The sequence below is a fragment of the Bos mutus genome, chromosome 29 (assembly GCF_027580195.1).
Source record: "Bos mutus isolate GX-2022 chromosome 29, NWIPB_WYAK_1.1, whole genome shotgun sequence".
Taxonomy (NCBI): domain Eukaryota; kingdom Metazoa; phylum Chordata; class Mammalia; order Artiodactyla; family Bovidae; genus Bos; species Bos mutus.
The window spans coordinates 18,466,431-18,479,193 of record NC_091645.1 but is presented as its reverse complement, the minus strand read 5'-3'; the positions used below and the strand labels follow the sequence as shown (position 1 = coordinate 18,479,193).

Genomic DNA, 12,763 nt, shown 5'->3' with positions numbered 1-12,763 from the left:
TTGCTGTGCCTTCAGAAAGGAGGGGTTGCAGTAACAAAACTCTGGAGTCAGACCTCATTCTGATCTTGGAGTGGAGTGCCATTGCCTTCTCCGGTCAAGGATATTAATAACATCAAATTTCAGATTTCCCATGGGAATGCTCCTAGTGGCTAACCCAGAGGGCTGAATTACATTATGCATGAAAGGCACATTGTGAGGATTCAATAAAGAGTGATGATTATACCAATAATACCAATTTCTGCCTGAAAAATCACAGAAGAATCTAGGTGAGAGAATACAGAATGCCCCCTCTCCAATGTCACATAAGTTTCTGCTCTTAACTAGCTCCCCTGGAGACTGCACAGTGGGCAATGTAGGGTGGAGAGGGGACAGAGACTCCTACTGTATTAGATTTGGAAGAACAATCTGGACAATCAGCTCACTATGAAGTAGTAAGGGTGATTTATCTCCTTCAGGATCTGAATATTGTCTGTGGTCACTGAGTGAATCCTGGAGCACCAGGCCAGTGAGAAGAGCCAAGGTTCATTGACGATGTATAAGTTGATGGTGATGTTAGCTGCTTTATATTCTCTGGGAAGAAAAAGAACCCGTAGGAAATTAAGACTTAATCTCACACTCATCATCTAAAAGGGAACTGGTCACCATATTTGTAAAAGGTGTTTACTTAAATCACAAGAAGCAGTTGGTCATGTGACATCTTATGATACGACATGCTGAATTAGCTCGTGTTTCAATGAGGACAAAGGACTAGATTTAATACCTTTGCTCCTGTACCAACAGTAGTATTTTTCTATTTTTTAAATTTTTATTGAAATATAGTTGATTTACAATGTTGTGTTAGTTTCAGGTTTATAGCAAAGTGATTCATAGTATATGCTGCTGCTGCTGCTGCTAAGTCACTTCAGTCGTGTCCAACTCTGTGCGACCCCAGAGACGGCAGCCCACCAGGCTCCCCCATCCCTGGGATTCTCCAGGCAAGAAAACTGGAGTGGGTTGCCATTTCCTTCTCCAAGGCATGAAAGTGAAAAGTGAAAGTGAAGTCGCTCAGTCGTATCCGACTCTTAGTGACCCCATGGACTGCAGCCTACCAGGCTCCTCTGCCCATGGGATTTTCCAGGCAAGAGTACTGGAGTGGGTTGCCATTGTCTACATATATCTAAATCTATATTCTTTTTAGATACTTTTCCATTGTAGGTTACTATAAGATCTTGAGTATAGTTTCCTATGCTGTACAATAGGTCCTTACTATATTTTAAATATAGTAGTGTGTTTATTTTAATTCCAAACTTCTAATTTATCCCTCCCCCCTTTCTCTTTGGTAACTATAAGCTTGTTCTCTATGTTAACAGTAATAGTAGTATTTTAGTAAAGTACATGCCCCAAGACAAAAAAGGAAGAAAGAAAGAGAGGGAGGGAGGGATGAAACAGGAAAGCCCTGTTAGAAGGAAAAGGCAATCCACTCCAGTATTCTTGCCTGAAATTTTCATGGATGGAGAAACCTGGCAGGCTACAGTCCATGGGGTTGCAAAGAGTTGGACATGACTGATGTCATATAAATATTCCTACAATTTGCACCCATAAGCTGATATGCACCAGCTCCAGTACACTATTGTGTAGAAAATGTACTTACTTCCATCAGAATGCTTAACACCCATTATGCTACCTGCTTTCCTATCAGTCTTCTTTACTTGACTGTAGCAAATTAAAAGCAGAGATTCTGTGTTACTCATCTCTGTATACCCAGTAACTGCTTCATAAACAGTTAACTGAAGGAAAAAAGAAATGAATACCAATATGGTAAATATTTGTACTTCAAATATAAAGAATTTTTTAAAGCACTTAGTAGGGAAAATGGAACCCAAATTTCCCTATGCACTGCATGCTAAGTCACTTCAGTTGTGTCCAGCTCTTTGCAACCCCAAGGACTATAGCCCACCAGGCTCCTCTGTCCATGGGATTTTCTAGGCAAGAATTCTGGAGTGGGTTGCCATTTCCTTCTCCAGGAGATCTTCCCAACCCAGGCATTGAACCCACACCTCTTACGTCTCCTGCACTGGCAGTTGGGTTCTTCACCACTAGCACCACCTGCGTGTCGGTAGATATTTGTACACTGTCTATAGAGACAGAAAGTAAGTAGAGCGTCTAGTAATTCTAGTCAAGTTGTCATTTTCAGGGAAAACTTCTCACAAAATATACCATGTAAATCCCTTCAAAATTTTTCCTTCACCCTGAGATGACATAGCATATTGGAAACAGCTATGTGCAAGTCTGCATTTGAATCTAGCTTTGTCTTGTACTAGCTTCGCAGGCTGTTAGGCTCAGTATATAAGCTGTAAGAGAAAAATAATACTATCACTTTCACAGTAGCACTTACAATTAGTTACCCAATATGCTAGAAATGTCTCTAAGACAATTCTTCAGATCACCAGAAGATTAGGAAACAGAAATAAGGAAACAGTAGTAAAATTTTTTGAAGCCAACACACAAAAACCATTCACAATTTCTATCTATTAATAATGAGCCTATAGAAACTGAAACACAATATGCCATTAGCAATCACCCCAAAGAATGTAAATACATAGGTATTAACAAACATAGGATCTGTAAGCCCAAAACTAAAAAGTATTGATGAAGGTAATCAAAGAATATTTTAAAAGTGAAGAGACACATGTATTTATGAATTGGAAAAGTCAGCATCATACAGATGTCAGTTCTCCTCAAACTGATCTGTAGGTTAATGCAATTCTTACCAAAATACCACCAAGTTTTCCTTGGTTTGTTTATTTTCTTCTGTACAATTAACCTTTGCATGCGTGTGTGCTAAGTCGCTTCAGTCCAGTTCGACTCTTTGCAACCTTATGGACTGTAGCCTGCCAGGCTCCTCTGTCCTAACTGATTCTACAATGTATGTCAAAAGACTCAGCCCAAAATTAATTAAAACTATATTGAAAAAGAAGAGTAAAGTGAGAGAGAATCACTGTACCCAGTATTAAGGCACACTGTACAGCTACAGCAATCAAAACAGTGTGGTATTAGGGAAGGAGCAGACATATGGAACAGTGGGACATAATTTGAAACCCAGAAACAGACCCACACAAATGTCAAAATGATTTTTTACAAAGGTCCAAAAGCAACTTAATGGGATAAGGAGAAGTTTTTTCAACAAACTGGACTAGAGCAATTGGCCAAAAACATATAGGCATAGGCAAAAAAAAAAAAAAAAGAAGAAGAAATTTTAACACCACACACACACTTAATATAAAAATTGACTCAAATGGATCATAGACAAATATATAATGTAAATTATAAAACTTGCAGGAAAAATTGAGACCTGTGGGCTATACAAAGAACTCGTAGACTCAACAGTAAAAAGCATGATTCATAAAAGGGAAAACTGATGTTAGACCTAATCAAAATTTTAAAACTCTTGTTCTGTGGAAGACTGTGTAGGAGACGCTACAGACCAGAAACAGACTGGGACAAAATATATGCAAACAAAATACCCAACAAAGGATGATATCTATAATACAGAAAGAACTCTCAAAACTCAACAATAAAATTCAGTTAAGAATGATAAGACATTTCACCGAAGAGGACAGACCAAGGCAACTAAGAACATGATAAGACAGACATTCAGTATCATTCATTACCCACCAGAGAATGATAATTAAAACCACAGTGGGATATCACTACACAGCTATAGAATGGCTACAGTAAAAATGACAATGGCTGGAGTAGGAAATGGCAACCCCCTCCAGGATTCTTGCCTGGAAAATTCAAAATTCCATGGACAGAGGAGGCTGGCGGGCTACAGTCCATGGGGTCACAAGAGTTGGACTCAACTGACTTTCACTTTCAAAAGAAAGAATAAAAAAAAAAAATCACCAGCTAGCAGTCACATAGTTGGTTCTGAAGGACAACTGTTATTTGATTCTGTTTTGATTTCTGGAGAAGATCAGGTTCTTTTAGTACTCATGTATAGGTTTTCTCTTCTTTAGAATTAAAGGACAAAGCTGAAAGAGTATTCTATATACCTATGAAAATTAAAGTGCATATCCGATCCCATTGATTTATTAGTACTCACACAGCCTTGTGAAAAGTGCATGAGGCACCAGGTCCAATGGGGGCACATTCATTCTCACAGAAAAGGGTAGCATTTCAGGGTCAGGAACCATGGTAAAAACCACCATATGATCCAGCAATCCTACACCTAGGCATATACCCTTAGGAAACCACAATTGAACAAGACAAATGCATCCCATTGTTCACTGCAGCACTATTTACAATAGCTAGAACATGGAAGCATGTCCATGCCCATGGATGTCCATCTGTCGAGAGATGAATGGATAAAGAAGTCTTGCTACATATACACAATGGAATATTACTCCGCCATTAAAAGGAATGCATTTGAGTCAGTTCTGATGAGGTGGATGAACCTAAAGCCTATTATACAGAGTGAAGTGAGTCAGAAAGAGAAAGATGAATATCATATTCTAACACATATATTTGGAATCTAGAAGAATGGTAGTGAAGAATTTATTTATAGGGCAGCAATGGAGAAAAAGACATAGATAATAGATTTATGGACATGGGGAGAGGGGAGGAGACAGTGAGATGTATGGAAAAAGTAACATGGAAATTTACATTACCATATGTAAAATAGATAGTCAAGGGAATTTGCTGTATGGCTAAGGAAACTCAAACAGGGCCCTGTATCAAACTAGAGGGGTGGGATGGGGAGGGAGATGAGAGGGAGGTTCAAAAGGGAGGGGATATATGTATACCTATGGCTGATTCATGTTGAGGTTTGACAGAAAATAAAATTCTACAAAGCAATTATCCTTCAATAAAAAATAAAAGGAAAACAAACAAACAAAAACTATTACTTACAAAATGTTAGATTTAAAATATTGAAAACTTTAATTTTCATATCAGATATTTCAATATCCATAAAGCAATTATATGGCAAAATAATTTCTATTCAGTGTTGGTGCATTAAATGGGTTAGCATTGATTCACGATAACAAAATAAACTGAACTATGGATTAATATATATAAATAAATCCCAGGGGAAGTTAAAAAAATATTTTGGAAAACAATTATGTTCAAAATCTAAAAATAAATGGAAATGTATGACTTAAAAAGACACAAAACCAAAGTCTCTGTGCCTTGCAGACTGCTGATTAGAAGCTTCAGGGATTTTCACAACATAAATCTTTGTTTTGTGTGCTGTTTATTCAAACAAATTAATTTAACGATGTGCAATAAAAATTTTCTCAAAGCAAAAAAAAAAAAAAAGACAATGGCAAAAACTGGTAAGGACAGAGAGGCTCTGAATCATCATACATTACTAGTAGGATGTAAAGAGGTACAGGCCCTCTGAAAATGTTTGGAAGTGTCTTACAAATTACATAAAATTTACAGTTTCTTATAAAACTGAAAACTACCATACCCCAGCAATTGCATTCCTGCCATTAACCCATTAATCCATTCTTGCCATTAATCTTGCCATTAATTCTAGCCATTAATCCCATAGAAGTAACAACTTATATTCATGGCAAACAATTCTCAGAAGATAGCAGATAAAGAAGCCCCAGGAACCTGATCTTATTCTGGACCATTACACTGGCAAATCTGTCTAATGTAACTATTAATATTTTTATACTATGGAGTCTATTTAAGTCTTACAACTTTCAGTGAAGCTCTAGATGTTATAGTTAAAAAGTTATAGCTCAGTTCAGTTCAGTCACTCAGTCGTGTCTGACTCTTTGCAATCCCATGAACCACAGCATGCCAGGCCTCCCTGTCTATCACCAACTCCCTGAGCTTACTCAAACTCATGTCCATTAAGTCAGTATGCCATCCAACCATCTCATCCTCTGTCGTTCCCTTCTCCTCCTGCCTCAATCTTTCCCAGCATCAGGGTCTTTTCAAATGAGGCAGCTCTTCACATCAGGTGGCCAAAGTATTGGAGTTTCAGCTTCAACATCAGTCCTTCCAATGAGCACCCAGAACTGGTCTCTTTAGGATGGACTGGTTGGATCTCCTTGCAGTCCAAGGGACTCTCAAGAGTCTTCTCCAACACCACAGTTCAAAAGCATCAATATCAGCACTCAGCTTTCTTTATAGTTCAACTCTCACATCCATACATGACTACTGGAAAAAAACATAGTCTTGACTAGACAGACCTTGGTTGGCAAAGTAATGTCTCTGCTTTTGAATATGCTGTCTAGGTTGGTCATAACTTTACTTCCAAGGATTAAGCATCTTTTAATTTCATGGCTGCAATCAACATCTGCAGTGATTTTGGAGCCCCCCCCCCAAAATAAAGTTAGCCACTGTTTCCACTGTTTCCCCATCTATTTGCCATGAAGTGATGGGAGGAGATGCCAAGATCTTAGTTTTCTGAATGTTGATTTTAAGCCAACTTTTTCACTCTCCTTTTTCACTTTCATCAAGAGGCTCTTTAGTTCTTCACTTTCTGCCATAAGGGTGGTGTCATCTGCATATCTGAGGTTATTGATATTTCTCCCAGCAATCTTGATTCTAGCTTGTGCTTTATCCAGCCCAGCATTTCTCATGATGTACTCTGCATATAAGTTAAATAAGCAGGGTGACAATAAAAACAACAAAAAAAAGCCTTGATGAACTCCTTTTCCTATTTGGAACCAGTCTGTTGTGTCATGTCCAGTTCTAACTGTTGCTTCCTGACCTGCATACAGGTTTCTCAAGTTGCAGGTCAGGTGGTCTGATATGCCCATCTCTTTCAGAATTTTCCATGGTTTATTATGATCCACACAGTCAAAGGCTTTGGCATAGTCAATAAAGCAGTAATACATGTTTTTCTGGAACTTTCTTGCTTTTTAGATGATCCAGCAGATGTTGGCAATTTGATCTCTGGCTCCTCTGCCTTCTTTAAAACCAGCTTGAATATCTGGAAGTTCACGGTTCATGTATTGCTGAAGCCTGGCTTGGACTGTGGTCAATTTCAGCAATTAGCACAGTAGTAGTTACCCATTCCTAGAGAAGGTGATGGCATCCCACTCCAGTACTCTTGCCTGGAAAATCCCATGGAAGGAGGAGCCTGGTAGGCTGCAGTCCATGGGGTCACTAAGAGTCAGACATGACCAGCGACTTCACTTTCACTTTTCACTTCCATGCATTGGAGAAGGAAATGGCAACCCACTCCAGTGTTCTTGCCTGGAGAATCCTGGGTATGGGGAAGCCTGGTGGGAGGCCATCTATTGGGTCACACAGAGTTGGACATGACTGAAGTGACTTAGCAGCAGCAGCAGCAGTTACCCATTCCACACTTCCAGCCCCATGACAGGCAGCTGTGCCCATGTTCCTAGAGCAGTGTGCACACAGCTTATGGGAGCCAAGATGGGCAAAAAGGTCACTATCCCCCAATTATTGGGGATCTGTGCTCTGATCACTGATTGCTGCTTCTGGCCACAGATGTGCACAGAAAGATGAGTGCAAGCACTGTTGTCTCCTCACTGCCTCCCCCCACCTCCACCATCACCACTGTGGCAATCTTTCCTCTTCCCACTAAAATGATTTCCAGTGGTTTAAAAGTCCATTGCTCTTTCCTTCCCATCTTTCAGTTACGTCTTTTTCCCCTTCTGGGAGCCAAACATTAAAGATTAGGACATCAAAAAGCAATTACATATATAGGGAAAGTTACAAAGTGACCACATATGTCCAGGGAAAGACACATTAGAGACCTGAGAAGACCTTAAGTTTATACCCCCAGGCTGACTGTTGGCATAGAGACAGCCAAAATACAAACAAGTAACAAAAAGCAGCAAACCCTGGGGAAAGGGGAGAATCTGATTTCAAGAGTTGCCAGATAATTATTTTCAACTGTTCAGTTTTTAAGAAAAATCACAAAGCGTAAAAAGAAACAAGAAAGTATGGTTCATTCAAAGGAAAAACTAAATCTAAAAAATCTGTCCCTGGAAAAGAGCAGATGGCTGATACACAAGACAAAAACTTTTCCATCCTAAAGATACTCAGAGAACTAAAGGAAGATGTAGATAGAGTTTTTTAAATATATGAAGAAAATGGAAACATTAATAAAGAGACAGAAAACCTAGAAAATACTAGAGCCAAATTCTAGAGCTGAAAGTCACAATAACTGTAATGAAAAACTGACTATTAAGATTCAAAGGCAGATTTGATCAGCAGAAGAAAGAATCAGTGAACTAGAAGATAGATCAATAGATATTTATGATTCCGAAGAAAAGAAGCAAAAGATTGAAGAAAAGGAAACAGAGCCTATCTGTGGGACATCATAAAACAAGTCAATATATGTATTTCTAGGTTCCAAAAGAAGGACAGAGAAAGAGGCAGAGAGAATATTTGAAGAAATAATTGCTGAATGCCCAAATTTGATAAAAGATATGTATGTAAATATCCAATGAACTCTAAGTAAGATGAACTCAAAGAGATACACCCTATGACACACTATAATCAAACTTTCAAAAGCCAAAGGCAAAGGAAGAATCTTGAAATCACCAAGAGAAGCAACTTGCCACATACAAGGTATCCTCAATCACATTCTCAGACTTCTCATCAGGCTTTGGTAGACAGCAGGCAGTGGGTCCAAATATTCAAAGTGTTAAAAGAAAAAAACTGTCAACCAAGATTCATAAACCCAGCAAAACCTATCTTTCAAATATAAGAGGTATAAAACCAAATAACAAATCTGAGTCCATATTAGACCTTTTATTTTTTAACTTTAATCTGTGTATTCTATTGCTTTTGAGACAAGCAAGAATGTTGCCTATAGCCTGAAATGCTCAGGATAACCCATTCTCAAGGTTCTGACCTCTAAAGGTATAACATTTTCCTATACATGTAGAGATAAAAAGTTCAGAACAGAGAATAACATTTGTCTTATTGGAGATTCACAGGCACAAAGGGAAATTTAAGACATTTCCAGATAAACTAAAGCTGAAGGACTTCATGACCACTAGACCAGCCCTGTAGGAAAAACTCAAGAGAATCCTCCAGTTGAGTTCAGTCACTCAGTCGTGTCCAACTCTTTGTGACCATGGACCCACAGCACGCCAGGCCTCCCTGTCCATCACCAACTCCCGGAGTTTACCCAAACTCATGTCCATTGAGTCGGTGATGCCACCCAACCATCTCATCCTCTGTTGTCCCCTTCTCCTCCTGCCTGCAATCTTTCCCAGCATCAGGGTCTTTTCCAATGAGTCAGTTCTTTGCATCAGGTAGTCAAGGGACAGTAAGTCAAAATCTTACAGACACATAAAGATCTCAATAAAAGTCAATGGCAAATATAAAAGCTAGTATTATTTTTAACAATTTTGTAACTATAAGTCTTTATTTCACACATAATTTAGTAAAAAATCTAAGGGAGAGAGTCAGAATTATTAGTCTAACAGCTACTAATTTTGTAACTTTGTTTTATCAACTCCACATGTTGTCTTCTGCATAATTTGAGAAACTATTGCATTTATAAGAATTATTAGTTTATCTTTGAGGCACATAGTGTATATAAAGATAAATTTTTCTGACATCAATAAGTGAAACTGGAGTTATAAAGAAGAAGATTTATTGCATGTTACTGACTTTAAGCTGGTAAAAATTCAATCACAGTATCATAACTTTAGGATGGTAAGTGTAATTCCCATGGTAACCACAAAAACCTTTGTGGTTAAAAAAATGCATAAAAAGGGAAACAAGAAAAGGATTTAAGTATTATACTACAAAAAAAAAAAAAAAAAAGCAATGAAACATAAAGGAAAACAGAAAAGTAGAAAATAAGGGGGAAAATTATAAGGTATACAAAATTAACAAGTTAAAATAACTGATAACAGAAACAATATTTACAAAAAAGACAGCAGTAAAAACATGATAATAGTCTTCCCTCTTTTCAGTAATTATTTTAAATGTAAATAAACTCTCCAATCAAACAGATTGGCAGAATGCATAAAAACATATGACCCGTCTTTATGCTGTTTACAAGAGGCTCATTCTAGATCCAAAGGCACAAATAGATTGCAAGTGAAAGGACAGAAAAGTTATTCCATGCAAACAGTAACTAAAAAGATCATGGGTGGCTATACTAACAACAGACAAAACAGGCACTATGTCAAAAAGCTAATATGTGGAAAAGAAAGACATTACATATTAATAAAAGTTTCAATATAGCAAGAAGATATAGTAATTATAAACATTTATCTGCCTAATGACAGGACAGTAAAATTTACAAAGTAAACACTGACAGAACTGACAGAACTAAAATAGTTGGAAATTTTAATATCCCACTCTCAATATGAATAGAACAATCAGACAGAAGATAAGTAGGGAAAGAGAGGACTTAATCAACACAAGAAACTATTTCTAAGACACAGAATGCTCAACCCAATGACAGCATACACATTCTTCTCAAATGCATATGTGACAATTCCCAGTTTAGATATAGTAGACCACAAATTAAGTCTCAACAGATATGAAAAGATAAATATCAAAGTAACCTATCCAACCACAACACAATAAAGTTAGAAGTCTAACAAAAGGAAAATTGGAAAATTCACATATTTGTGGGACTTAACACACTTCCTGAGCTTCCCTGGTGGCTCAGATGGTAAAGAATCCACTTGCAATGCAGGAGACCTGGGTTTGATCCCTGAATTGGGAACAACCCCTGGAGAAGGGCATGGCAACCAGACCCAGTAATCTTGCCTGAAGAATCCCCATAGACAGAGGAGTCTGGCAGGCTACAGTCCATGGGGTCACAAAGAGTTGGACGTGACTGAGTGACTAAGCACACAATACACTTTCAAGAAACTAATGGATAAAGAAAGAAATCACAAGGGAAATGAGAAAATACATGGAGATGAATGAAAATGAAAACACCAAAATTTGTGGGATGCACCAAAGTTCATAGACGGTGCTGGGGGAGGGGGAATCCATGGCTATCAATACTTACATTTAAAAAATCAAAGGATTTTTGCATCTATGTTCATCAGTAATATTGGCCTGTAATTTTCTTTTCTGTGATATCTCTCTCTGCTTTTGGTATCAGAGTGATGGCAGCCTGACACAATGAGTTTAGAAGTGTTCCTTTCAAACAATATCATCAATGTCACAGAAGAACACAGGTGCAAAATTCCTCAACAAAATATGAGCAAACCAAATCCAACAATACATTAAAAGGCTCATATACCATGATCAAGTGGGATATATCCCAGAATTGCAAGAATTTTTCAATAGTATCAAATACTGTGATATACCACATTAAGAAACTGAAGAATAAAACCCATATGATCATCTCAATAGATGCAGAAAAAGCTTTTGATAAATTTAAACATCCATTGATAAGAAAAACTAAGAAATTGAGAAAACAGGGAACATACCTCAACATAATAAAGGCCACATATATGACAAATCCATGACTAACATCATACTTAAAGTTAAAAAGCTGAAAGCACTTCCTCTAAGATCAGATCAGGAATAAGACAAGAAGACCCATTCCCATCACTCTCATTCAACATAGGTTTGGAAATCCTAGACTCAGCAATAAGAGAAAAAAGAAAATGAATCCAAACTGGAAAAGAAGAAGTAAAGCTGTCAATGTTTGTAGATGACACATTATCCACAGAAAATCCTAACACTACTAGAAAACCACCAGAACTCATCAATAAATTCAGTAAAGCTGCAAAATGCAAAATTAATGTGTATGAATCCATTGGACTTCTATACAGTAACAACAAAATATCCAAAAGAGAAACTAAGGAACCAATCCCATTTACCACTGTATCATAAACAATAATATACCTGGGAATTAACCTACCTAAGGAGGCAAAAGGCCTGTACTTCGATAACTGTTAAAATGTTAGTGAAAGAAACTAAAGACAGTACAAAAAGGATGGAAAGATATACTGTGCTCTTGGAATAGAAAAATCAATACTGTTAACAACTTACTGATCACAGACCTATCAATAAGTTTTTTGTTACCCAAATATTACTGACTGGAGATGTATTAATATTCATTTACATAACAAATTGCTGGTCACAGGTGTTAGCTTCTGTAAAATTCCTGCTGTCAATAATTTGTTAAAATGGCCATACTACCCAAGACAATACACAGATTCAGGTAAATCCCTATCAAATTACCAATGGCACTTTCCACAGAACTATAACAAAAAATTTAAAAATTTGTACACAAACACAAAAGACCCTAAAGAGCTAAAACAGTCTTAAGAACAAAGGGGCTGGAGGTCACAGTCCCTCACTTCAGACTATACTACAAAGCTCTGTAATCAAAACAGTATAGTACTGGCACAAAAACCGAAGTCTAAATAAATGGAACACGATATAAAGAACAGAAATAAACCCACACACATATGGTCAATTAATCTTCAACAAAGGAGGCGAGACTACATAATGGAGAAAAGGCAGTCTCTTCAATAAGTGGTGCTGGAAAACTAGACAGCTAGAAGCAAAATAATAAAATTATCAGGTTCAATGCACGATACTGGATGCTTGGGGCTAGTGCACTGGGACGAACCAGAGGGATGGTATGGGGAGGGAGGAGGGAGGAGGGTTCAGGATGGGGAGCACATGTATACCTGTGATGGATTCATTTTGATATTTGGCAAAACTAATACAATTATGTAAAGTTTAAAAATAAAATAAAATTTAAAAAAATAAAATAAAATAAAATTAGAACACTCTCTAACACCATACACAAAAATAAAAAAAGACCTAAACATAAGGCAAGCTACTA

At 37.4% G+C, this 12,763-nt stretch overlaps 1 protein-coding gene across 1 annotated transcript in view; it reads right to left on the bottom strand.

Moving 5' to 3' along the window:
• The window catches only part of LOC102276917 (glycerophosphodiester phosphodiesterase domain-containing protein 4), a 152,020-nt gene that overhangs the window by 18,887 nt on the left and 120,370 nt on the right, over positions 1-12,763 (bottom strand). The window contains exon 13 of the mRNA XM_005896942.2: positions 423-570. Within this exon, the coding sequence (XP_005897004.2) occupies positions 423-570 (148 nt within the window). The remainder of the gene's footprint in view (positions 1-422; positions 571-12,763) is intronic.